This window comes from Barbatula barbatula (assembly GCF_947034865.1).
Source record: "Barbatula barbatula genome assembly, chromosome: 8".
Classification (NCBI taxonomy): Eukaryota; Metazoa; Chordata; class Actinopteri; order Cypriniformes; family Nemacheilidae; genus Barbatula; species Barbatula barbatula.
The window spans coordinates 25,125,752-25,153,421 of NC_136771.1; the positions used below are offsets into that span (position 1 = coordinate 25,125,752).

Here is a 27,670-nt window from a genome sequence, read left to right on the forward strand (position 1 = left end):
GATTAATAAAGCCATCAGCAGCATCACAGCAGTAATCCATGACTTCATCTTCATCATCTTCATCATCAGATCTTCACCTGCACCCACCTGCTCGCCCGCTCCTCACGAGCTGCGTTTGTGTGTTTGTGTGTGTGTGCGTCCGACCAGAAGAGACTGAACAAAGACAGAGAAGAAAAAACCTGCAGGAGATTCAGACAGACGGAGAAAGTGAGTGAGAGAGAGAGAGAGAGAGAGAGAGAGAGAGAGAGAGAAAGAAAGAGAGAGATTAGACCAATACCTCCATTCCTCTCTCTCTCTCTCTCTCTCTCTCTTCTGGTCATGACTGTGTTATTCATTTGTTAGGTACAGTTAAAAAACAACGGTCAGAATTATGGATGTAGTTGATAAGATATCTCTGCTGAAGTGAATGTGCACAATATCACTCGTCTGCATTAATAATCCTAAATGAACAAGAGATTCTCACTGTGAAACAACAACAATCACATTTCAGAATATTATATTTTCATTTCACCTGAACGCCCTCAGACACATTTCATCCATTTACTGTAGAATCAGGTCAATCACAGTCTGGACACAAACGTGACCAGAGGAAACAACACTGATGTTCTGACACTTTCTCTTGACAGGGAAACACTACAAGTTCATGAAATCAGAGACTTAAAATATAAACTGATGATAAAATGACCCTTGTTACAGACACACCAACCTCACCCACACACACACACACACCTGAGCAAGCTAGAACAAGATGTTGAGCTGCCCAACTAATAAAATAAATGTGCTCTGACAGATTCTGAATTCCTGCTTAAAACTGAGCCTCAGGCACTCACGCACACACACAATATATACATCATACACACACACACACACACACACAATATATACATCATACACACACACACAATATATACATCATACACACACACACACACACACACACACACACACACACACACACACACACACACACACACAATATATACATCATACACACACACACACACACACAATATATACATCATACACACACACACAATATATACATCATACACACACACACACAATATATATATACACATCATACTCAACACACACAATATATACATCATACACACACACAATATATATATATACATATCATACTCAACACACACAATATATACATCATACACACACATACACAATATATATATCATACACACACATACAGATACTCTCCCTGTGTGTGAGTGAACGGGTTCATTACCGTCTCTAACCACTGGGTGGCGCCGAACACACGCACGTGTGTAGTAAAAACTACAAAGCATGACAAAATCATCATCATATATTTTTATTTTAATAAGAAAATGAGGCAAATTATCAAGTTGATGTGACTGGGAGAATCCCCCTCACAAGCACCCTCCACTATTATTGGCACCTTGTCGCCCTGATGTTGGACATGATTTCCTTGTGTATCCCCACAGAACTATAGTGCACATCTGAACTAGATTCTTTGATCTTATCCATTCATTTGTGTTACTAATATTTATAGACCACGATCGCGGCTCTCTGGTTTTTGCATTGCATTGTGGGATTCTTCTGGAAAGTGAGACGGCCCTTCAAATGTCTGACTCCTGATCAAAAGACACCCCGAGTTTGAGCAGTCTGTCTAAAGTTCTTACGTGGGCTCCCTCTGGTGGTGTGGAGTGGGTACAAACATCTTCGATTCATGAAAGATCACATGATCAGCGATTGAAGGATATTGCGTCAGAACTCCTGAATCTTTCACTTAAGATACATGAGAGATAAGATCTATCTAAAAGTATAAAGTTACTCTCTGTCTGTTAGCGTGTAGATGATGCAGCCCCAGGCCTGTACACAGAGTCTGAGATGAAGATGATTGCAGATGTTTCTCAGAAAGTTTCCAGGTGCTGATCCTGATACAGTTCACTACTTTACCTGCCTTTGTCAGTGGACATCTTTGAAGCTCTGGGACAAACTCCTCCTGTATCTCAGTGGGAAGAGCATTGTGTTAACAACACAAGGTTGAGTGTTGGATCTCAGGGGATTGCAGATATCTATGTATAAATGTATAGGATCATGCAATTTAAGTCACTTTGGATAAAAGCGTCTGCCTAAATAGAAATGTAGCGCCAAGGTCAGAACTCGCATCACTTCATTTAATTTATCAGTCATGTTTCTGTACATTTGTAATGTCTTTGTGTCCGTGCAGTGCACTAAGAAGGTGATGGAAGCACAGAGTCCTGGTTTCCGTTACCTGACCAATCCTCTGTACACTCCCATCATGGCCATTAAGTTTGCAGATGAGACAGGTGATCTGTCTGTACACCCCTTTAAAACTCTTATTATGAAAACGACGCTAGGCTGCGTTATTTAAGGTGTGTGCATTAACATGACATCTGCATTTTAGCCATTCTTGTTCTAAATGCAGCTTAATATAACGCAGGAGCGATAGAAGACCCTTTCCCATCCACTGTAAAAAAAAAGCTTTGTCACATGCTGCTGTATGTGAATGATATGACACACCTCAGTATCTGTAGATGACAGTTTGTGTTCTTGAGAGCATTAGGAGTGTAATGAAATGTAATCAGTTACTTTACTTTTATAAGGTAATTAAATAGTCATTACATTTCCAAAGTAACCTTCCCAACACTGGTGATGACGTACGTCTGCTGTGAAGCCGCAAGCATTAGTTTGTGTTGCCTGTACATATGTGCTTCCTGTAACTCTCAAAGACATGACACGTGAGATTTGCCTTTCATACATCACAGCGGACTACGGTTCCGCCAAAACATCTTGAACTAAATGAACAGCAAATGTTGGTTATTCACTGAAGTCGGCTTTAATACATTGATCACAATACAAGAACTCCACATGGTCCTAAAAACAGACCAGAGTTTTCAAACAGGTCAAATGTCACTTGTCTGTCTCTCTGTCACCTGTCTGTCTGTGCGTCTCTGTCTTTGTCTCTCAGAGCGTTCAGCAGCACTTTCAGCAGAGAGTTTTCCTTCAGCAGTTCTTCAGACGCATCGGCGAGTTCCTGCAGTCTCTGAACAGTGTCGCTCAGCTGACGTGCTTTCTCTCTGTACAGCGTCTCCAGACGGCCACTCTGCGCCTGCAGCTCGGCATTCTGGGATTCCAGCACATGCGTCTGCAGCACGAGATGACGGTTCTCCCTCCATAGCACAGCGAGCTGATGAGAGAGATGCTCTCGAGCCCGCTGCAAAGACGACACTTCCTGCTGCAGGACCTGAAGCTCCGCCTCCAGAAGAGACTTAGACCCCACCCCACCACCTGACTCCGCCCCGGGGGCGTGGCTGGCGTGCTGCAGGACGAAGCGGAGCAGGTTTGGCAGTGTGACGCGAGTGTTTTCTGGAAATTTCACACTCATCTGTTTCCTGTGAGAGAGTGAAGAGTGTGTGTGTGAAATACATTATTCATGTCAGTAACACACACACCCCTGACTTTATTTTGAGCGATGCACACATACCTGTGTCTGGGAAAGAAGAGTATGGAAGGCAGATGATCCACCATAAACTCCCAGGGCAGATCATTCAATGCCACATTGACCCTGAAAATAAGATCAAAACAGACGGGGTTTGGTGCAAATGAAGCTCAACGTTCATCATCTGTGACCAGTGGCGCAAAAAGTGGGTATGCGCTATATGCGGCGCATAGGGGCGCCGCACCATGGGGGGCGCCAACGCGATCGTTAAAAAAATGTGAAATAATAAAAGTTATATACATTTTTATAAAATTTCTATGTTATTGTATATATAAAATGTTATATACATTTAAGAGGACTAACAGGCTAGGCGGCACCGGTGCCCTCATAAGATTCCATCATATCATTTATTTAGACATAGAAGGGTAATATCGCGAGTGGGCGGGGCGCCGTGAGTTACGTTAAGTACGCAGTAACGTTAGTGAGTTGTCGTTGAAATTTGAATTTGAAAAAGATGGATAAACCAAAAAAGCCTTCGGGGGCTAAAAATAGTAAAAGAAAGATGGAAAGGGGAGATGGCCTGTCAAGGGATGCGACGTCAGCTACGTGGATGGTGAAAGGCAACATGTAGGATTTAAAATGTGACGTCTATTCTTGCAAATACAATATTCATGTTAACAGACTAACGTTAGCTAGCGAGCTTGATGAGCACCCGTTTTTGTACCATTGTACCAATGCCATGCATGAAATATCTCAATTTTATTAAAGTAAAATAAGTACTGGTAAATATAAGGTAGCATGCACAATAAATGACTAGAAGCTGGAAAACATAACTTATGCAATAAGGCTGGTTTATCATGGATTTTATTTTACCATTAGCTTCATGTTAGCAATGCTGTGCTGTCAGACATACAGGCTACTTTACAACTGCTGGGTGACATGGAAGCTGCAAGGGCCACATTTCTCCTTCTTTAAAGATCTGTGCTATACGTGTATGTATGTATGTATGTATATATATCAGCACAGACCTTTAAACAGAGAGAGATGTGACCCTGTAATTACTTTTCTATATGTATGTGTGTGTGTCATATTTGTACTTTTTTAAATCCCAAATGTTAATGTAATTTCAACAGCAGCACAACCTTACTGCATAATAGTTGTCTTATCTGATGCCATCCCTAGGCTGATTTAAAAATTGAATTTAGGCTGCTATATTTAACAGCAAAGTTCATTTTATTAAGGTGTGAGGATGGTGGATCAGGAAAGACATTGGAAAGCAACAGGTAGGTCTAACATTAGGTGGAAGTGTAGAGGGAGCTTGATACCAACTTGATACCAACAGATTAATTTCTTAATATTATTAATATGGAAAAGGTAGGGGTGTAATGGTTCACAAAAATCAGGGTTTGGTTTGATACGATACACTTGTGTCACGTTTCGGTACGGATCGGTACGTGTTAGATACGGCAAAAAGAAAGAAATGGCAGAGAAATTTCCATGAATACATTCTTATATATTTGTGTCCATATACCATATATAGGCTTACAGTATCTGCCTGATATAATTTTAAAATAAACCTTTATTATTTCAAGCCCACACATGATGATGTCAGGCACACTTTTTTATTTAGCAGGGGGGGCGCCAAAACTGTTTCTGCATACCCCCCTAACACTGAGTAGTTGCACCCCTGTCTGTGACTAACAACACAACCTCAGTTTATGACACAGCACAATAGACAAGAACACAGATGCTAAAGTAGAAAGCGTTCAGACCTGGCCACAGTGACGCCGCTGTTTCCCTGGAACAGACGAGCTAGTCGAAGAAACATGTGATTCAGAACCGTACAGAATCCACACCAGCTGGAATAATACAACAACAACACATCCTGCAAACACACACACACTCATCATATAATCATCATAACACAACAACATCATGCTGTCTGCGTGTTCTCATCTCACCCTCTGTGAGTCCATGACTGTGTTCAGGAAGCTGTGTGAGGTCACTTCCTGTATGAGGGATTGTGAGCGATGGTGTTGTTGTTTTTCTTGTCCGATCAGATGTCTGTGTAGCGGACTGAAGGGAACACTGAAGTTCTGAATGAAGCGCTCTGTTAGAGAGAGACGCTGTACGTTACACAGTCAATCTTTAACAGTGTGCGAGTCAGCACGTGTGTGTGTGTGTGTGTGTACCCAGTGAATCGGTGTCGTTCAGCAGGTAGTGCGTCTCGTCCCTGAGGTTGATGATAGTGATAAAAGGCAGAGCGCTGTGAGCGGCGGGTGCTCCGAGTCTCCGTGCCAGATGCCAGTTGAGCTCTGAGTCCAGCAGATAAAAGCGCAGCGTCTTATTGGTCCGACACTGTAGTCCAGTGATGGATTCGTCCAGCAGGCGGCGTTGCTCAGGGGGCTTCAGAGGTCTGCAGCAGGCACTGTACCGGCTATAGGGACTGTAGGAGTTCTGGACGTGACCGCAGGAGGCGCTCGATACCGGAACGTGCCGTAAATACAGATCCAGAACAGCCTGCAGCTCCTGAACCGAACATATACCTGAGGGGCCAGAGCACAATTCACAAACACTTGCTCGGCCCTGCAGTGACCGACAGCATCTCCAAACGGTGGACACGCCCCCCTCCGACCCACAGCCAGAGTGATACCGCAACGCCACCTCAGAAACCTGACAGAAAAACACCCATGAAATCACAGGTGTTCTCCATGCTGGAGTGTTAAAGCCGCGATCCGTCACACTTTTTCTGATTTCAATTCAACAACTCAGAACTTGAGCAAGAACATCTTAAAAGCCACAATATGTAAGTTTGGACAGCTAGATGGTGCACTTTCAAAACAACAACAAAAGGCGAAGCTAAATTACTTTATGTAGGAGAGTGGAATTATGGGACATGTGATTTTTTCATCATCCAGAGGCGTATGGAGATCACCCATCATGTTCACGGGCGAGGTGATGAATGCATTTTATTTGATGTCCACATTGTGGCTTTAAAAACTGTGGGATTATGCATGAAACTATTTTGGTTTCAAGTAGAGAAGAAAACGTTGGATCACAGCAAATCTTTTTTTAAAACAGAGAAATTGCTATCTGACCGATCACATGCAGAACATTATGAACGTCTGGTATATGTGTTACCTGAGTCAGCAGCTGGTTGGTTTGTAGGGGACTGTGGGAAAGGAACGTAAGGAGGGCGGGGCCTTTCAGTAGCTCTGCCTCCAGCAAGTAACTCTTCGCTCCCATTGGCTGAATCCAGTTGACAACGCTTTCCCTGTTCTCATACACCCAATCACAGACAGCTTCAGCTGTTAAGTTCCTGTGAGCCCGTGGGAAGACCTGCCGATAAGAACACAACCGCTGGTTACACTTTACCTCAAAATGTGTGCGTGTCATCTGAATGAACGTGTGTATCTCACCAGCGAGCTGTTCAGCCGGCGATGTAAGTACACACTTTCATCCTCTGTGAGCGAAACGCCCTCTGCCACCGCCTGATTGGTTACCACCGCGAACCGCACCGCCCCTTGATGATCTGCACCAATGAGACGGTAGAGTGTTAAATGACATAATTAGAGTTACAACAAAGTTGGTTTGATGTGCAAGAAGGTTGATCTTGACACCTCGTTTGAGTGCAGTCAGAGCTGAAATCAGGAAGACGAGGTATCCAGCAGGCTGAGGAGACGAGTTAAACTCAAAATAACCCACAACACCCTGCTGTTGAACGACAGATGACAAACAAAGACACAAGTCAACTTAAGAAAAGATGAAGTATGAGTGGTGTGTGTGTGCATATAAAGGTGTTTATTTACCTGGTAGTGGTTGAGAAAGGTGTGCAGGGCTTTCTGGGTGGGCAGGTATGTGAGTGGATGCGAGACCCTCTGAATAAAACTCTCCAGATACTCTGAGTGAACCGGAGCTCTGTACTCGATTGGACCGAAACTTCACAAACAAACACGACCATCAGCATTTCATTCCACCGTTATACACGACAACATCAGCGGGAGCGTTCTTTACCTCCTGTAGTACAGATGGATTATGGGATACTGGAAGAAGTTCTTTTTTTTTCTGCATTTGCCGTGATGCCACCAACAATTCACCGCTATGAACTGCACCTGCGTTATATTTATTTGTGTGTTCAACATTTGTCCACACACCATGTTAATATGACTTGGATATCTGTCTGACCTGTTGAGCGAGCCGAAGGGCCACACGCTGGACGTGCTGTTGTGCAGTGATGGAGTGAGCGCACCAGGGGGCGTAATAGAACATCACAGAGACATCCGCATCCTCTCTGAGCTGATCCGCTTCATCTAACTGACCCAGAAACAGATCCACCACTGGAACCTCTTCAGGGAAAAAACGCACAGGGGTACGAGCGGCCGCCACCACATTCTTTACCGGACTGACCCAAGATAAGAGAAAAATAACATAAACATATGATTTAACATTCAATTTGATATGATTTCTACAGCGCTTTTCACAATGTGCATTGTTCCAAAGCAGCTTTACAGGAGAAAATAAGACAAAAAACAGAAAAGGTCAAACACAGAATGTATTCACCCAAATAATGGATCATACAGTAGGCCTACATGTTTAAGAAGTTTTAATACTTGAATGCCTATAACATTCCCTAATGCATCTGTGTTGTGTGAGTGCTTTGAGGAAGGTAAAGTAAATTGGGAACAGTCCAAACCCCTTTAAATGAATTAAATATGTGACCAAAACTCCATTTCAAGCTTCAATACAATCTTCTCTTCTTTGTTCTATGACAGGAATGTTTGATATCCTATTGGTGGGAGACGGGGCTTATGTATGACCACAGACCCCTCAGTCAAACCAGAGTCAAGATTGACATGACCCTCGGATTTTTAAATGTACACTTCAACTGACTACTAACTTCAAATACTGGCTTTTTTTATTAAGCCTTGTTTATGCTGAATAAGCTTCTCTAAAGTGTATTTTTTTCTTCTGTATCCCGTGGAGGTAGACACGTCAGTTTCTGGGGAAGGTTGTGAGATGTCCTACAACAACAGAGACACCAGTAAGGTCAAATATAAAATCCTCAAATTTACATGTGTGCCATATAGAAGCCATGTCCCTTATAGCACAATCCATCTGGCTTACTTCTGCAAAACATCTGATAAACATCTTAGAAAGAGCTGTTGTACATCCATTGTAAATCATAACCATCTCACAGACGTCTTCTAGAGGTCTACATGAGGTCTGACAGCAGACATCTCAGAGATGTCTTGCAGATGTAAACGCAGACGTAAGCCAGATGTATGTGTGCTATCAGGGGTGATTCATCCTCATTGATAAAGGTCAACTAAATGATATCTAATATAAGGCAGGACATTTTCATCCACTGTGGGCGCACACATCATACACATCGTATATTCAATGACTGTAATATTGACCTTACTAAAGTATTCTACAGTAAATGTGTGTGTTATATAGTAGTTTAACCAGCAGTGTTTCTGAAGCACTTCTCTCTTGTGTGGACACAGAACTACTCTGTGACTGAAATACATGTTTGTGTTGCTAATATTTGAGCTGTTTGGGTCATGTGCGACTCGTCTTGGCTTCAGGATCAAAGTCTGATCATCAACATTCACTGTCCGACCCTTCTGATCAGGGTCTGTGTGCGTGTGCGTGCGTGTGCGTGCGTGCGTGCGCGTTACCCGCAGGTGAATGTTATGGGCAGTATGAGCGCGCAGGTGAGCGCTATCGCACCGCAGCACAGTTCGGGTCTTCTCGCCATCTGATCCGCCGCCTGCCGGAGCTCCACTCGAGCCCGCCGCAGCATCACAGACCCGCAACACACACCATGAGTGCCGCAGAACCGAGCCGAAGCAGAACCGAGCCGAACACACGTCGCACCAACCTCTCAAACACACGTATCGCTTCCGCGAGAGGCGTGGCCATCTCCAGAGGGAGCGTCTCTAAACTACACAGACGCACGACCGTAAGGGAGCGTCTCTAAACTACACAGACGCACGACCGTAAGGGAGCGTCTCTAAACTACACAGACGCACGACCGTAAGGGAGCGTCTCTAAACTACACAGACGCACGACCGTAAGGGAGCGTCTCTAAACTACACAGACGCACGACCGTAAGGGAGCGTCTCTAAACTACACAGACGCACGACCGTAAGGGAGCGTCTCTAAACTACACAGACGCACGACCGTAAGGGAGCGTCTCTAAACTACACACAGAGGCCCGAGGAAGGGTGCGTCTCTAAACTACACAGACGCACGACCGTAAGGGAGCGTCTCTAAACTACACACAGAGGCCCGAGGAAGGGTGCGTCTCTAAGTCGCAGTATCGGGGTATTAGGTGTTGACGTGTCTGTGCTTAGCCGAAGGTTGGCTTCGTTATTTCCCGAACGAGCATCGTGAAAAGCAGCATATAAAGAAATGTAAAAAGAACTGAGTAACCAGACAATTAAAGAGCGAAATATCTTTATTGTTCGTTTAAGGGCTATAGCTGTCAAAATCACAAAGCAGCCTGGAGAAACTTTATTTACATTTACGGTAGAATAAATTAAATGACAACGATATGAAAATATACAATGAGACAATAGATTTTTCTAACAAAATATAGACTTTTACAAAATAAGAATTTTCCCCATTTGTTTATAAATAAATAATTCCTGTTAGTAGTTACATTCTGTGTACACGTTTTAGGTAAAAAAAAAGGTAAACCCTGAGTGCGCCATATATGTGATTAAAGATTGTGTGTGGGTGTGTAAATGCAGAAGGTTTTTTGTGATGGTGATATGTGTTAGATATTCAGATGTGCAATGTCTGAATTTAGGAGTATTTTGCTCAGCATCACTATATTACGGATGGTGCTCAAGTAGAGTTCTACATAGAACACAAAGCTACAGATGAACTGCGGGATGAGCGGCCACAGCAGCACAAACACTAACCACGGTGACATCATCTTCAAATGAAGCCGGATCATTTTAGGGAGGGTCCTGAAAATCACACACAAATTAGACTAGAAAAACCTCTTGTATTGTATTATATTATATGATGTGTATTGTGTGTCTGTACATGATTTGTCCTCTGCTCCACAGTCTCCAAACAGAACACATCTCCAGCAGGGACAGTAAAAAGGCGTTTAAAATGACGATCCGTGATGTCCAGTAATGAACGCTCAACCAATCCCACACATAGTCAGACAGCAGCTGATAGGGCAGCACACTGTACATGGCCAGAAGCGCCGCCCATTGATGCCAGCTCAGCCAATCATGCTACACCACACAGAGAAAGTGATCTTTCAGATGTTAGCTTCTGCTCACGCAAGCTAACAATGCAGAAGAAATCGCACATAAAACAAACACACACCAGAGTTATATTAGACGGGTTGCTCCTGGTCGCGTTGGCACTGTGTGCCAGATAGCTGGTGCGTATGAAGGGCAGAAACGTGTCATCATAATCAAACAGATACAGGTAAAGCAGAGTAAGACGCGGAGAATCTCTCAGACCAATCAGCAGAAAGAGAGACTTCCCTAAATTCACTGCCTACACGGACGGAGAGACACACAATCCAACATCATTCTCTCTCACGCAGCCACTCGTGTTTGTTATGTCTCAAACACACCTTAAACTCCCACAGGTTTCCTGGTGCTTTCACTGCCAGATGGTTGATGTTCTGGATCTCCTGCAGAAAAGCTCGTCTGTGGAGCGGATCGTGAATCCTGAACGGATCTGCAGACAGATCTTCAGCCCCGAGAACACTCAACAATCTGACAAACATGTGACTTCTTTTAAACGCAGAGCATGTCACGATGAACACGCAGCGTCATCAGAAGCACAGGCTTATGGCAGTAAATGGGGGGACAGACATTCTTCCAGATATCTTCCTTTACTTCAGCAGAACAAAGACATTTATATACTTTTGGAACAATCTAAGTAAATGATGACAGAATTTTCATGTTGGGTGAACTGTCACTTTAACATGTAAACATGCTGAGAGGTTTGTGTGAGGGTGTGGTTTACTGGTGGAGTATGGAAAATACCATTAGATCAGTAGAAAGACAATAGAAGTCTTTGAGAAAAAACATTTGGTTGTGTGTGTGCTGATACCTGCCACTGATCTGTTCTTGTCTGAATGTTTTTCTGTATTGTTTGGTCCAGTCACCCAACTGCTCCACCCACAGTGTGACATCATCAACACTCCACCTGCTGACCGGTTTACTGACCAACACATTCTGATAAACACTGAACCACATATACAATGACAACACCACCTACACACACACACACACAAAGGGCTATTAGCAATGGATGGATGTGTGTGTGTGCGGGCGTGTGTGTGTGTGTGTCTCACGCTGATGCAGCACAGCGCCGCAGTGACTCCAGTGACAAATCCTCTTTGCTGCAGCTGGTGCACTAACACACGCGCTCGATGAGTCTGTTCCTCTCCAAACTGATGGAACGTCTGGAGCACCTGACAGATCCGCGGGTCACCCTGAACATCTGAGCTTCTTCTGTTCACATCGGCCGGAAACAACTTCTCCACCGCATCCCTAAAACACAAAGAGTGTGAAACAGACATATGATAGCAAAACACATCGTCTAAATCAGAGTTAAAGTAGAAAACCATGATTCAAACAAACATCTGTCCAAAATATAACATGTTATGTGTCCTCTCACTCACCTCAAGAGAATGTTGACTTTGGGAAAACCTTCCCATCTCTCTCGACATTCAGGACACTCCGGCCGGCCGGATGAAGACCACCACATCGCCAGACAGTGACGACAGAAACTGTGACCGCATGCAAGCGTGGTGGGATTAATGAGAATATCATAACAGCAGTGACAGGAAAACTCGGCCGATGACAGTCCTGCTGACCCCTCCAAGACACTCACGTCTGCATCTACTGTGATCTGTACATCCATCATCTGATCTTCACAACACACACAACGCAGTGAAGAACACAAGTCTTTCCCTCAGGATCTTCAGCTGGAGTCTCTCATCTACTCTTCAAGTTAATCAAAGTGTTAAACTTTAACAATCTGTATGACATATCGCTTATTGCTCCATGAACTCTCTGGAAGTCGCTTTGGATAAAAGCATCTGCTGAATGACTCGATGTAAATGTAAACAGAAACAGAAAGTGTTTCACTAGAGCACGAGACCTGCCCCCCCACACACACATGATCACACAATCACACACGCACGCACACACAATCATATACACACACACACACACACATGATCCCACAATCACACACGCACGCACACACAATCATATACACACACACACACACATGATCCCACAATCACACACGCACGCACATACGCTCACACAATCATATACACACACACACACACATGATCACACGATCACACACGCACGCACACACAATCATATACACACACACACACACACACACATGATCCCACAATCACACACGCACGCACACACGCTCACACAATCATATACACACACACACACACATGATCACACGATCACACACGCACGCACACACGCTCACACAATCATATACACACACACACACACATGATCCCACAATCACACACGCTCACACAATCATATACACACACACACACACATGATCCCACAATCACACACGCACGCACATACGCTCACACAATCATATACACACACACACACACATGATCACACAATCACACACGCAGACATGCACGCACACACAATCATATACACACACACACACACATGATCACACGATCACACACGCACGCACACACAATCATATACACACACACACACACACATGATCCCACAATCACACACGCACGCACACACAATCATATACACACACACACACACACATGATCCCACAATCACACACGCACGCACACACAATCATATACACACACACACACACACACATGATCCCACAATCACACACGCACGCACACACGCTCACACAATCATATACACACACACACACACACATGATCACACGATCACACACGCACGCACACACAATCATATACACACACACACACACATGATCACACAATCACACACGCACGCACACACGCTCACACAATCATATACACACACACACACACATGATCACACACGCACGCACACACAATCATATACACACACACACACACATGATCACACAATCACACACGCACGCACACACAATCATATACACACACACACACACACATGATCCCACAATCACACACGCACGCACACACAATCATATACACACACACACACACACATGATCCCACAATCACACACGCACGCACACACAATCATATACACACACACACACACACACATGATCCCACAATCACACACGCACGCACACACGCTCACACAATCATATACACACACACACACACATGATCACACAATCACACACGCACGCACACACAATCATATACACACACACACACACATGATCCCACAATCACACACGCACGCACACACGCTCACACAATCATATACACACACACACACACACACATGATCACACAATCACACACGCACGCACACACAATCATATACACACACTCACACACATGATACCACAATCACACACGCACGCACACACGCTCACACAATCATATACACACACACACACACACATGATCACACAATCACACACGCACGCACACACAATCATATACACACACACACACACACACACACATGATCCCACAATCACACACGCACGCACACACAATCATATACACACACACACACACACACACACATGATCCCACAATCACACACGCACGCACACACAATCATATACACACACACACACACATGATCCCACAATCACACACGCACGCACACACGCTCACACAATCATATACACACACACACACACATGATCACACAATCACACACGCAGACATGCACGCACACACAATCATATACACACACACACACACATGATCACACAATCACACACGCACGCACACACAATCATATACACACACACATGATCCCACAATCACACACGCACGCACACACGCTCACACAATCATATACACACACACATGATCACACAATCACACACGCAGACATGCACGCACACACGCTCACACAATCATATACACACACACACACACGATCACACACGCACGCACACACGCTCATATACACGCACACGCACACACATGATCACACAATCACACACGCAGACATGCACGCACACACGCTCACACAATCATATAAACACACACACACACGATCACACACGCACGCACACACGCTCACACAATCATATACACACACACACACACGATCACACACACACGCACACACGCTCATATACACGCACACGCACACACACACGATCACACACGCACGCACACACAATCATATACACACACACACACACACATGATCCCACAATCACACACGCACGCACACACGCTCACACAATCATATACACACACACACACACACACATAATCACACAATCACACACGCAGACATGCACGCACACACGCTCACACAATCATATACACACACACACGATCACACACGCACGCACACACGCTCATATACACGCACACACACACGATCACACACGCACGCACACACGCTCATATACACGCACACACACACACCCACAATCACATACACACACACGCTCACACAATCATATACACGCACACGCACACGCACACATGATCACACACGCAGACACGCACGCACACACGCTCATATACACGCACACGCACACACAATCACATACACACGCACATGTTGGTGAAGGGACAGTTCACCAACAAATCATGTACTCACCCTCAGGTTGCTTCAAACCTCTATAAATGTCTTTGTTCTGTTACAGTTTTTTTTATTCGCTTTGGTACTATTTTCACAAGTAAGGTGTACATTTTCAAAACTCTTAGTCCAAACTTCTCACACTTGTAACACAGCTAGTCATTCTTTCAAAACCTGATGGAATGCTTTCAGTCAGTCGCACATGTTTTCAGTCCACATAATCATGGTTTCAAACACGAGATTATTGTAATGGGAACATTTGTCAAAATGACAGTGGCCCGTTGGCCGATGATGTTCCGTCCATGACGACGAGTTTTGGCAAGGTTAAAGCCCGCTTCATCAACAAAAATGTACTTGTGATGGTTTCATTGATACCTGGTGCCTCTTTAAAAGGCGGGCTACATTTATATTTATTCATTTATTCATTTGGCAGACAAAAGCGACTTACAAGTAGGTTTTCTTTTTTCTACAGTGTCACATTACTGCAGAGCAATCATGGGTAAGGTGTCTTGCTCAAGGGCATTTCAGTCATGACCTGCTGACACTGAGACTCAAACTAGCTACCTTCTGATCACAAGCCCAACACTCTAACCACCAGGCCACAACTGACCCCTGTTGACCCACAGCCACCACAAAGGGATTTTCTGTCAATTCTATGCATTGAACAGAGTATACTGTCAATAGATCATACTGTATAAATACTGTAACATGTCTGATGAATTTACATGCAATACAATTTATTGTGAATGTAATATGATACATCCTCCACACTTGCAGGTTTTCTCTAACTTCATTATAGACAACAGTTCTGCCTCCCCAGAACTCATGACCAACCCTTTGATGGGCCCCATGCCCACCTCTCTGACCTCTCTGTTGGTGCCCATGCCCACCTCTCTGACCTCTCTGTTGGTGCCCATGCCCACCTCTCTGCCCTCTCTGTTGGTGCCCATGCCCGCCTCTCTGACCTCTCTGTTGGTGCCCATGCCCGCCTCTCTGACCTCTCTGTTGGTGCCCATGCCCGCCTCTCTGCCCTCTCTGTTGGTGCCCATGCCCGCCTCTCTGACCTCTCTGTTGGTGCCCATGCCCACCTCTCTGACCTCTCTGTTGGTGCCCATGCCCGCCTCTCTGACCTCTCTGTTGGTGCCCATGCCCGCCTCTTTGACCTCTCTGTTGGTGCCCATGCCCACCTCTCTGACCTCTCTGTTGGTGCCCATGCCCGCCTCTCTGCCCTCTCTGTTGGTGCCCATGCCCGCCTCTCTGACCTCTCTGTTGGTGCCCATGCCCGCCTCTCTGACCTCTCTGTTGGTGCCCATGCCCGCCTCTCTGACCTCTCTGTTGGTGCCCATGCCCGCCTCTCTGACCTCTCTGTTGGTGCCCATGCCCACCTCTCTGCCCTCTCTGTTGGTGCCCATGCCCGCGTCTCTGCCCTCTCTGTTGGTGCCCATGCCCGCGTCTCTGCCCTCTCTGTTGGTGCCCATGCCCACCTCTCTGACGGATCCCTTGTCCACGAGCTCTTCCTATTCCTTGTTGTCTATCCTGCTCCATGTTGAAAGAAATTGCCAGTGTTTACACCCCCACTTTTACTGTATATCTAATGACCAATTGTGGTTACCCCTATCTGAAATCAATGAGCAATAACGAGTATTCATCATGTGTGGTTAATTTATATGTTCGTACAAAAACACATTTTATTTCTGTAGTTCTCAAAATCGATATACTGTGTTTATTGCTGAAATGAAAATATATAGGTTTACCAAACGGTTCAGTGATTAATCATTAAGATCAGTTGGATTAAGTGTTGGTCAAATGTATTTACCCAAATTAGATGAGAAGCATATCAAAAGTATCACGGGCATTGCATTGTGAAAGACAATGACTTCAAATGAAAGGTAGTTCTTTAATGACACTCTGATTAGGTGTGGTGAAAAAGTGATTGTGTCATTGTGTGCATTGTACTTTGTCAATTGAACATGTGATTACATGTTTGAAAAAACAGACTTTTTGATGTTCTGCTTTGAGTTTTGTACTGACAGTTGTGAGGTTTTACCACATAATTGTGAAAATAGTACCAAAGCGAATAAAAAGAACTGTAATACTGAAGACTGTAGAAACACAAACAGTTCTGTGGCACCTTTGACCTCAAATGAATTTTTCCCTAGCATGGCTGTCAATGATGTCACAGAATTAAAATATTCCTCCAAATATCATTTAGTCATTTATACAGATATGAAATGACTTGAGCGTGCGCAAATGATGACAGAAACATGACTTTAACAGATAATAATAATAATAAACGATATTGTAACAGTTTAATTACCACAATGTTAAAGGGAAGAGCAATCAATACATTCGAGAAATTAAAAGACAGAGGCAATAAACAACCTTTTGATCATATTGTGAGTTACAGAAGAACAGACAGTCTTCATCACAATACAAGAACAGATTGATCGACACGACACGACACCTGAGAATGATCCAATCACAGCACATTCTCATTCATATGTCAGATCACATGTCACATTTAAAGCAAATAAACAAATGCAAATGTTTCAATGTAAAACACATTCATTGAGACAGACGAGACGACTAGACATCTCCCTCATGTATATCGGCTTCAGAGCGCCGCCTGCTGGATGTGCGGCCGGAACCGGAAGCGTGCGTGAGTATTTCCGGCGGCACGGGTTAAAGGTCCGAGTGTGCTTGTTTGTCGCTGATTTGCAGGATGGAGGTTACGAGACAGAGTAAGAAACACGACATCCACGAAACACGACGACACATCGTATGCGACTTCACGCGTGGCAGTGTGTGTTTGTGTGTCAATCACAACTCTTAGTAATGTGTGTGTGTGTATGTTGTTGTTGTGGTGTGTATGTTGTTGTTGTTGTGGTGTGTATGTTGTTGTGGTGTGTATGTTGTTGTTGTTGTGGTGTGTATGTTGTTGTTGTGGTGTGTATGTTGTTGTGGTGTGTATGTTGTTGTTGTGGTGTGTATGTTGTTGTTGTGGTGTGTATGTTGTTGTGGTGTGTATGTTGTTGTTGTGGTGTGTATGTTGTTGTTGTGGTGTGTGTGTGTGTGTGTGTGTGTGTGTGTGTGTGTGTGACCGTTTTAAGCTGTGTCAATTGTGTTCGTGTCTGTGCACGTGTATTACTGTTGTGTTTGTGTAGATGTGAAGTAGTCTCATCAGGTGTGTTTATGAGTATTGTGTGTTTGTGTAGATGTGAAGTAGTCTCATCAGGTGTGTTTATGAGTATTGTGTGTTTGTGTAGATGTGAAGTAGTCTCATCAGGTGTGTTTATGAGTATTGTGTGTTTGTGTAGATGTGAAGTAGTCTCATCAGGTGTGTTTATGAGTATTGTGTGTTTGTGTAGATGTGAAGTAGTCTCATCAGGTGTGTTTATGAGTATTGTGTGTTTGTGTAGATTTTAAGGAGGCTCTTCCTAAGTTGTGTGAAGCTGTAGAGGAGGCAGATTTCATCGCTATAGATGGAGAATTCACAGGTCAGTACTGATACACACACACACACACACACACACACACACACGTTTAAATGTGTGTTAATTGTGCGTATGTTGTGTAGGAATCAGTGATGGGCCGTCAGTCAGTGCTCTGACCAATGGACTGGACACACCAGAGGAGCGATACTGCAAACTGAGAAAGGTAAAGGCACACAATCCCTGTGCTGTTTGTTATTGATTGTGGTGTTTTGGATAAATCAAATGTGTGTGTGTGTGTGTGTGTGTTCTGAAATGTTGCCCATATGTCAGCTGAAGGTTGTGTGTGTGTGTGTGTATATATATATATATGTGTGTGTGTGACTTGTGTTGATTTTGTGCAGCACTCCATGAACTTCCTCCTGTTCCAGTTTGGACTCTGCACCTTCAAATACGACCCGACTCAATCCAAGTGAACAACACAACATTTATTACGAACATCAGTATGATAAATGTACAACACGCACACCAGTCACGCTGTGTTCTCTCACACAGATACATCACTAAAGCCTTCAACTTCTACGTTTTCCCCAAACCCTTCAACCGGACGTCTCCAGACATCAAGTTCATCTGTCAGGTGAGACGCACACAGTGTGTGTTGTGTAGCTCAAATGAACAACAGAACACTAGTAAATGAGTGTGTGTAGTATGTTTAGCGGTGTGTGTGATTGTGTCTCCTCAGAGTTCCAGCATTGATTTCTTGGCAAGTCAGGGTTTTGACTTCAACAAAGTCTTCTGCAGCGGTAAGTGTGTTTGTCTGTGTGTGTGTGTGTGTGTTATACAAAACCGTTTTGACTGACAGCTGTCATGTGCGGTTGCCGTAGGGATCCCGTATCTGACACAGGAGGAGGAGTCACAGCTGAGGGAGCAGTACGAGGAGAGGCGGGGTCAGATGAACGGCAACGGTTCAATCACTTACACACCCAATTCTAGCATGAGTGTCAATCACATCCCTGAAGACCAGAGAGCATTCATAAAGACTGTGGAGTGAGACACACACACACATTTCTGTCTCTGCACTGAAACTGTGATGATGCATCACTATCTTAACGTGTGTGTGTGTGTGTGTGTGTGTGCACAGAGAGAAAGTTGACGATCTTCTGAAGAACTCTGAGAAATCTGTGGACCTGGAGTCCTGCACAGGGTGAGTTTGGTCTGCGGCGCATGCGAGTGTTATATCAGATATGTTTGCAGTGCTGATGGGTAATCTGTGTGTTTCAGCTTTCAGAGAAAGCTCATCTATCAGACACTCAACTCTAGGTAAGACACACAGTACGTACGTGCGCACACACGTGTGTGTTTCATTGTCTAATCTGGTGTGTTTTCTGCAGATATTCTAAAGGACTTCACGTTGAGACACTCGAGAATGACAAGGTGCAAACATTAAACACACTAAACAGCAGTTCAGAAACACTACGGTGTTTGTGACAAGTTATTATGTGTGTGTGTTGCAGAAGGAGCGTTACATTCAGATCAGTAAAGTGGATGATGAGGAGAGGAGGAGGAGAGAACAGCAAAAACAACAGAGAGAGCAGGTGCTCCACAAACACACTTCACACTACACCATCATTTACTATATAATGACGTTACATCATTAAGCACACAAACACACAATCAGAGCAGTAACACACATGTGTGTTGTGTAGGAGGAGTTGAATGATGCTGTGGGTTTCTCCAGAGTTATCCGAGCGGTCTCAAAGTCTGTGAGTAACTCTTCATATGGGTTCGGTGTGTGTGTTCAATCATATATATATAAATCAACCGTGTGTGTGTTCAACTCAGGGCAAGCTGATTGTTGGGCACAACATGTTGTTGGACGTGATGCACACTGTCCATCAGTTCTGTGGACCGCTGCCTGAGGTAACATCTAAACACACACAAACCTTTGAGTTGTCATTGCACACTCCCTGTCTCAACACGTGTGTGTTTGTGCAGGATCTGGATGATTTTAAGGAGGTGACGATGTCTGTGTTTCCCAGGTAACCACTGATCACTCACATGATTGCTGTTGTGTGTGTGTGTGCTCTTAACTTCCTGTGTTTGTGTATCAGGCTGGTGGACACAAAGCTGATGGCATCCATGCAACCCTTTAAGGTATTTGACATGGGTTTAATAATCTGATCCTGTGTTTGTTTCCTTCATCTTATGTTTATGGATTTGTGCGACAGGAGATCATTCATAACACCTCTCTGGGAGAACTACACAAACGTCTGCGAGAGAAACCTTTCAAATCACCCCAAACAGGTACTGGTGCACAACACAATTCAGCGGACAGTCAACCGCTGTCAAATACAGATTCAAAGGAAGAATGTTGTGTGTGTGTGTGTAGAATGTCCTGACGATTTCCAGAGTTATGACACATCATCAGAACAACTTCATGAAGCCGGTTATGACGCGTACATCACTGGACTGTGTTTCATCTCCATGGCGAACTATCTGGGTAAGTGTGTGTACACGCGTAACGAAAGTGTGGCTGTAGTTAGGGTTAGCTGAGCTTTAATGAATGAAAGATGCGTATGTGTATATGTTACCTTTATTTTGAATTAGTTTTGTAGTATTTCTTAGGCTGTGTGTTTTCATTGTTGATCTTTTGTTCCTCAGGTACTTTTCTCACTCCCCCAAAGAGTCACATCGCTGCTCGCTCCAAACTCCTTGAACCCTTTTACAATAAGTAAGACACGCGCGCACACACGCACACACACGGGTGTGTATACTGCTGTCTGTATTCACGTCCGTTACTGTTTGTGTGTTTTCTAGATTGTTCCTGATGAGGGTGATTGACATTCCTTACCTGAACATGTGTGGACCAGACTGTAAGACACGTTTATCATTTACTGAGAGCACTTTTTTCCAATGTTTCAAGGCAGCTTTACAACATTCACAGGAAATGTATTCAATTAATAGCATGCATGCAAAATAGAACATGACATTATTGATAATCTTCATTGACAGATTGTAATTTACTAATATATATATTCCATTTATGATGGATTCAAACGAGACTCTTATCTGCATTTGTCGATCTGTGTTTCAGTGCAGCCTAAGAGAGATCACGTTCTGTACGTCACATTCCCTAAAGAATGGAAAACCTGTGACCTTTATCAGCTCTTCAGTGCTTTCGGTAATTTCATACACGCACGCACAAACACAGACTCATCTGTCTGACCGATTGTGTGCTGAACTCTGTCTGTGTGTTCTCGCTCAGGCAACATCCAGGTGTCGTGGATTGATGACACATCAGCCTTCGTTTCTCTCAGTCAGACAGAACAAGTGCAGATAGGTACCACATCACACCTCTAGAACATGTTCAGAACATCAGCGGTCCGTGTACAGAACCCTGCTGAACCACTGTGTGTGTGTGTGCAGCCATAAACACCAGCCGTTACGCAGAGAGTTACCGCATTCAGACCTACGCGGAGTACTTACAGTCCAGACAGAAGAGCACAAACACTAACAGGAGGTGGGCTAGTGATGGGTGGTCTGACACTTCCTACGGCGCTGCTGCAATGACGACTACCTCTGGCTTCAGCCACAGCCGGTGAGTTCCTCAGACCCATTGCAATGTTTGTTATTTTGTGTACAAAACCTGTATAACATGTACGCATGTAGATGTATAAATGTACAAACGTATACTGCGTGTTTGTGTGTGCAGGCAGCATTCAATGAAGAGAAGCATCAGTCCGTCTCTGGAGGAGCAGAACTGTAATGCTGACAGCAGCTGGACTCATTACTGCAGTGCAAAGAAGATCAAAACTGACGGTGAGTTTTTTTTTAGATCAGTGTCAACACTGATGCATTGACAAGCACATTTATAATCATTGTGCTTAGGATGTTATACATCAAACTATTGTTGTCATGAGCTGCAGTAACGCATGTTGTGTTATAGGAGACGGTTCACAAACACATGCTGGTGTCAGCGGCTCTGAAGGGGCAAGCAGTTGGTTGGAACAGCAGTATGTCTCCTTTTCTTTCATCCATTGGCTCCCTCAAACGGATCATGTAATGACTCATAATCTGCTTTGCTGTTTCTTCAGGACAGATGAAGGTGGAGCGTGTCTGGGCCAGGATCAGGAAGAAGCGGCGCCAGATGCATCCTCGACCAGTCAAGGTAAACGGAACCGCAAGCACAAAAAGAGGACATCAGACGGTGAGTGGTGGGCACACAGAATGAGGTGGCTGTGTTTTGTGCAAACATCTGATGTTTGTTTTCTGTGTGTAGCTTCAGAGACGACACCGCCGCTGCTCTTTGACGTTCCTCAGGTTTGGTAGCAAAAGATGAAGCGCTCTCAGTCCAGGTCTGTTTAACGGCCAATCAGAAGACTGCACTTAAAACGTACAAGCGTCATGTGATGTGTCAACTTCCTGTGACCCCCCCCCCCCCCCTACCCTCATCTTGTCTGTGGCTGAAGTTCACTGAGCCATTTTCTCTCTGCGTGTGTGCGTCGTGATATTTTAACACGGTTTAGAAGAGTGTTTGTGTGTTAGTCCCTCATTTTTAAATGTTGTCATGGATGGATGACATGAGTTTATTTATTTCTCATGGGGGTCTTCCGTCTTTATGCTTCCTTTTCATTCAGATTAACAGTGAGGAGTAAAAAAGTGTCAAATGTTATAATCTTGTGTTTTTGTATGACGAAATGTTAAAATATGTTCTCCTACAGGCGAGATTGAATTAAAGAATCTTTCTTAGTATGTCTGTGTTGACTCTTAACTGTCATGTCAGAAATGTCACTGTGTTTGCATAAAGATCACAAGCATAGTGATGCGAGCAGTCGGAGGTTATGAAGCACATTCTAGAAATAGCCTTCAGTTTAATATTTACTTTCTGTGATCTATAAAATGTTTGGGATTTGCATTTAAGACTTTAAATAATCAATTGGTCATTAGAAATTAATGTACAGAGTCAAGCTGTGTATTTTCAATGTATTAATAAATCAAGGTGTCCGATTTATTCAGGCAGTGCGCTGTAACTAAAAGAAATGAGTTTAACATCTATCCTGTAGAGAAAGTCAATGTATTTACAGATGATAGACTGAAGATTTCTATTGGGAGTCACAAATATTAGCACTGATGTCGTCGGTATTTTAAGACTCACTGTGACCAATCGTATTATTAACACTGTAGTTGATAATCATGCTGTAAGAATGTGATCGTGAGCACCCGAATCTCTGTAGTTAATGGTATTTTGAGTTAAACTGTGTTTCCTCAACCTATAACTGGTACTTTTATAAACGCTGACTGAAGTAATGTGTGTCAAAGCAGTTGAAGATCTCTGGAGTTCTCAGACATGATGTGAACGAACAACAGCAGTAATGACAATTCACGGTTTATTACAGAATTATAAAAACAAAGCATCTCGTATCAAAACATTTCACAGCCAATCAAACACCAGCTGAACTTCCAGTGGGCGGAGTCAAAACTAATCTGTTGCTGTGCCGACGCTAGATGGTGTCATCACGTTTGATGTGAATGAAGCACAGGCCGAGATAATCCACAGAACCGCTGGAAACAGAGAACATCTCACATACATGATCACTGAACATCAGGAAGGTGTGTGTGTGTGTGTCAGTACCTCCTGATTCCCGGCAGGATGACGATGCTCATGCAGTTCTTCTCTAGCGCTCCAAACACTTTTCCCACTTTGCCATCCAGTTTCTGTATGTGATGCTCCATCTGAAGCTGCTGAACATGTGACCACAGACAGAAATCAAATCAGACGACTGTTGACATACAGGAACCCCTCCTCATCTTCATCTCATTTAAGGATGTTTTGATTGACAGCTGTCACTCACATCACATCCCTCGCTCTGCTCTGCTGATTCCGGGCTGGTTTCTGTAACTATGGTCTGCGTGTGTGTCCACGAGGTCATGTGGGGCGGGGTCAGAGCGGGACACACAGATAACTTCCTGTTACCCATCTGCAGGGTGACGCCCACTGCTGCCTGAGCGCTCTCACTGTGCTCAAACGCTACAACACACAAACGTTTGTTCATCTCACCGCTGTATTCATACCGTCACACAGACTGAGACAATGTGTCCTCACTGATGAAGGCGTGTCTGCAGCGGCGTTTCCCAGCATGCTTTGCAGGTCTGATGATGTGTTGAATGGGGCCGAACTGTTTGAAGGTCTGCAGCAGGTCGTCGTGGTGATGATGTTTAGAAGACAGATTACACACATAGATCATGTGATGGTTCAGAACATCACGCTGACGTTCAGAGACGCGCTCATCCAGATCCAAACACCACTCGTGTACCGGACGACGCACCTAAACACACACACACACAAGTGAAGCAACACAACCTCCTCGAGCAAGAACAACGAATGTGTTGAACAATCATGTTGTTGTGCGTGATGGTGATGATGATGAGACCTTAATGTGACAGTCACTGATGTGATGTTCCTTCAGATGATTGACAGCCAGCTGAGCTCCTTCAAGATGATCAAACACAACCTCAACGTGAACCTGCACACACACACACACACACACGTGATTTACATGTGAGGAGTTGATGTAAAAGTGTGTGTTTGTGTGTTCTTACCCCGTGTGTGTTGTGCAGGAATCGTACCGTCCGAACTCGACCGCAGCGTCTGAAGAGTTTGCGTATCTGTTTTTCAGTTGTATCACTGGGCAACGGACCGACGTACAACACACACATTTCTTTCAAACACACACTCATCTGAAACACACAAAGCTTGGCTTCATGTTCAATTCAACAGAAATCTGTGTGTGTGTGTGTGTGTGTGTGTGTGTGTGCGGTTACCTGCTGTAGATGTTGTTGTCTTTGTGCTGGTGTTTGTTGTAGATTTTCACCGCATGAGAACTGAAGAACACTCAGTGTGTAAGACTGAACCACACGCCTGAACACACACACCACCTACACAAAAAACACACTGTTGTACAATTATGTTTCTTGATTGTGAGGTGTTTTTATAATTGTGTGTAACACACACCTCTCTGTGAGTTGTGCAGCGTTGTCTTCTGCACAAGTGTTGATTGGTCAGTGAGTGTGTCTCATCTGTTCTGGTGCTCAGGTAGAGTGCTGATTTGCCAGATGTGTAGAGGGCGTGTCCGAAGGCGAGGGGGCTGTGTGATTGGTGAGAGAAGCTGTGATGAGTGTCACCAGAAAACTCCACCTCCCACAAATCCTTCAGATGATCCTGCACAACCTGACACACACACATGACACTCAGTCATGAACACTAGTGTATTTGTGTGTGTGTGTGTGTTGTGTAGTTCACACCTCTCTGGGTCCTTTACTGATGAAGTATTGAGCCAGATGAAGAGCGGCTAAAGCGTCCTCACAGGGGTCATGACCCGTCCTCTCTTCTGACTGAATCTCTCTCCTAAAACACACACATGTGCTCTTACACAATCAAGTGAAGTGTGTGTGTGTGTGTGTATTTGGACTCACTTGAGAATAACTTTAGCCAAGTGTTTGAGTTTAAACCTCTGACCGAACTCTTTGCGGTACAGCAGAGACGTGTCAATGACGTGACGGTGAATCAGCTGAAAAACATCACACAACCCATCACGCAACATTCATGTTTCTACACAAAAGTGTTTGTTGTGTAAACGCACATGTAGGGCCTGTAGGTCGTTCTCCAGCGAGTGACCGACCAGAACGGCATCCGGAGGCAACAGCTGCAGGATTTGACACTGAACGTCTGTCAGTCGTGTGTTTACGGGGTTGAGCATCAAACTGGTAATCCCAGAAAACCTGAAACACAAAACTCATTTAACAAAACACAACGCACAATATAAGACCAGCGTGTGTGTGTGTGTGTGTGTGTACCTGGTGTGGTAGTCTATTATAGGGTTATGTGGTTTAACTAGTTGGTTAAGTACACACTGTCCAGTGCCGTTCACCAGAGCGACTCGAGTTAACTCCAGACCAGCGCAAGTCCAACACTGTTACACAAACACACACCATCACAGAGCCATCCATCACACACTAACAACAACACAAACGCAACACCGCACCATCTCACAGTCCAGTCCAAACAGAGGGCTACTGTCAGTCACCGGCCCGTCGCTCTGAGTGCACAAGAAACCCTCGTAGCCCCGCCCACCTGCAAAGCATCATGGGATACTGCTAAACAGGCAAGAGAAACAGTGTGTGTGCGTCATTAACATGTTTGTGTGTTACCCTTCACAGGGAAGTTGTGTTTGATCATCTCCTCTTCGTTCAGCAGAAATCCACTCAGCCCTAAAGTTTTCAGACCGAACCGACGGATGACGGGATTCAGTATGAGCGGAGCTGTAACACACACAAACCCACCACACAATAAAACACAATAAATACACAACACATCCGCTGCTAAATGATTTACCTAAACACAAACCCACCACACAATAAAACACAATAAATACACAACACATCCTCTGCTAAATGATTTACCTAAACACAAACCACCACACAATAAAACACAATAAATACACAACACATCCGCTGCTAAATGATTTACCTAAACACAAACCCACCACACAATAAAACACAATAAATACACAACACATCCGCTGCTAAATGATTTACCTAAACACAAACCCACCACACAATAAAACACAATAAATACACAACACATCCGCTGCTAAATGATTTACCTAAACACAAACCCACCACACAATAAACACAATAAATACACAACACATCCGCTGCTAAATGATTTACCTAAACACAAACCCACCACACAATAAAACACAATAAATACACAACACATCCGCTGCTAAATGATTTACCTAAACACAAACCCACCACACAATAAACACAATAAATACACAACACATCCGCTGCTAAATGATTTACCTAACACAAACCCACCACACAATAAACACAATAAATACACAACACATCCTCTGCTAAATGATTTACCTAAACACAAACCCACCACACAATAAACACAATAAATACACAACACATCCGCTGCTAAATGATTTACCTAAACACAAACCCACCACACAATAAACACA

The 27,670-nt window shown here is 44.1% G+C and overlaps 4 protein-coding genes across 5 annotated transcripts; 1 reads left to right on the top strand and 3 right to left on the bottom strand.

Annotated features, from left to right (window-relative positions):
- Positions 1-2,583: 2,583 nt before the first annotated feature.
- txndc11 (thioredoxin domain containing 11) lies at positions 2,584-9,374 on the bottom strand. The gene is made up of 12 exons (XM_079461894.1): positions 9,127-9,374; positions 7,631-7,847; positions 7,460-7,557; positions 7,255-7,384; positions 7,066-7,159; positions 6,865-6,977; positions 6,587-6,784; positions 5,638-6,118; positions 5,407-5,555; positions 5,218-5,330; positions 3,491-3,571; positions 2,584-3,398 (listed from the first exon to the last, which is right to left on the bottom strand). The coding sequence occupies exons 1-12, from the start codon at positions 9,249-9,251 to the stop codon at positions 2,936-2,938; spliced, it is 2,262 nt and encodes a 753-aa protein (XP_079318020.1). The 5' UTR covers positions 9,252-9,374; the 3' UTR covers positions 2,584-2,935.
- Positions 9,375-9,892: 518 nt separating this feature from the next.
- LOC306897002 (bifunctional apoptosis regulator-like) lies at positions 9,893-12,562 on the bottom strand. The gene is made up of 7 exons (XM_079461439.1): positions 12,114-12,562; positions 11,784-11,982; positions 11,540-11,703; positions 11,055-11,199; positions 10,799-10,975; positions 10,505-10,704; positions 9,893-10,425 (listed from the first exon to the last, which is right to left on the bottom strand). Exons 1-7 carry the CDS (start codon positions 12,356-12,358, stop codon positions 10,230-10,232), a joined length of 1,326 nt encoding a protein of 441 aa, XP_079317565.1. The 5' UTR covers positions 12,359-12,562; the 3' UTR covers positions 9,893-10,229.
- Positions 12,563-17,826: 5,264 nt separating this feature from the next.
- On the top strand, positions 17,827-23,946 carry parn (poly(A)-specific ribonuclease (deadenylation nuclease)). 2 transcript variants are annotated; one of them, XM_079462453.1, is made up of 26 exons: positions 17,827-17,951; positions 18,630-18,707; positions 18,788-18,867; positions 19,046-19,113; positions 19,197-19,278; positions 19,384-19,444; positions 19,526-19,688; positions 19,783-19,845; positions 19,923-19,961; positions 20,033-20,075; positions 20,156-20,236; positions 20,348-20,404; positions 20,484-20,561; positions 20,637-20,680; positions 20,753-20,795; positions 20,870-20,945; positions 21,031-21,141; positions 21,303-21,372; positions 21,459-21,514; positions 21,736-21,822; positions 21,907-21,981; positions 22,068-22,239; positions 22,354-22,460; positions 22,588-22,654; positions 22,736-22,809; positions 22,921-23,669. In XM_079462453.1, the coding sequence occupies exons 1-26, from the start codon at positions 17,933-17,935 to the stop codon at positions 22,968-22,970; spliced, it is 1,944 nt and encodes a 647-aa protein (XP_079318579.1). In that variant the 5' UTR covers positions 17,827-17,932; the 3' UTR covers positions 22,971-23,669. The 2 variants fall into 2 exon arrangements, with proteins under 2 accessions (XP_079318579.1, XP_079318578.1); XM_079462452.1 differs by having other exon boundaries at positions 17,839-17,951; positions 22,736-22,848; positions 22,921-23,946.
- A 35-nt stretch (positions 23,947-23,981) lies between these two features.
- rexo5 (RNA exonuclease 5) lies at positions 23,982-26,959 on the bottom strand. The gene is made up of 14 exons (XM_079463177.1): positions 26,850-26,959; positions 26,684-26,772; positions 26,496-26,611; positions 26,282-26,420; positions 26,115-26,209; positions 25,944-26,046; positions 25,654-25,869; positions 25,464-25,577; positions 25,242-25,379; positions 25,073-25,165; positions 24,745-24,967; positions 24,494-24,669; positions 24,274-24,383; positions 23,982-24,203 (listed from the first exon to the last, which is right to left on the bottom strand). The coding sequence occupies exons 1-14, from the start codon at positions 26,875-26,877 to the stop codon at positions 24,143-24,145; spliced, it is 1,701 nt and encodes a 566-aa protein (XP_079319303.1). The 5' UTR covers positions 26,878-26,959; the 3' UTR covers positions 23,982-24,142.
- Positions 26,960-27,670: the final 711 nt, after the last annotated feature.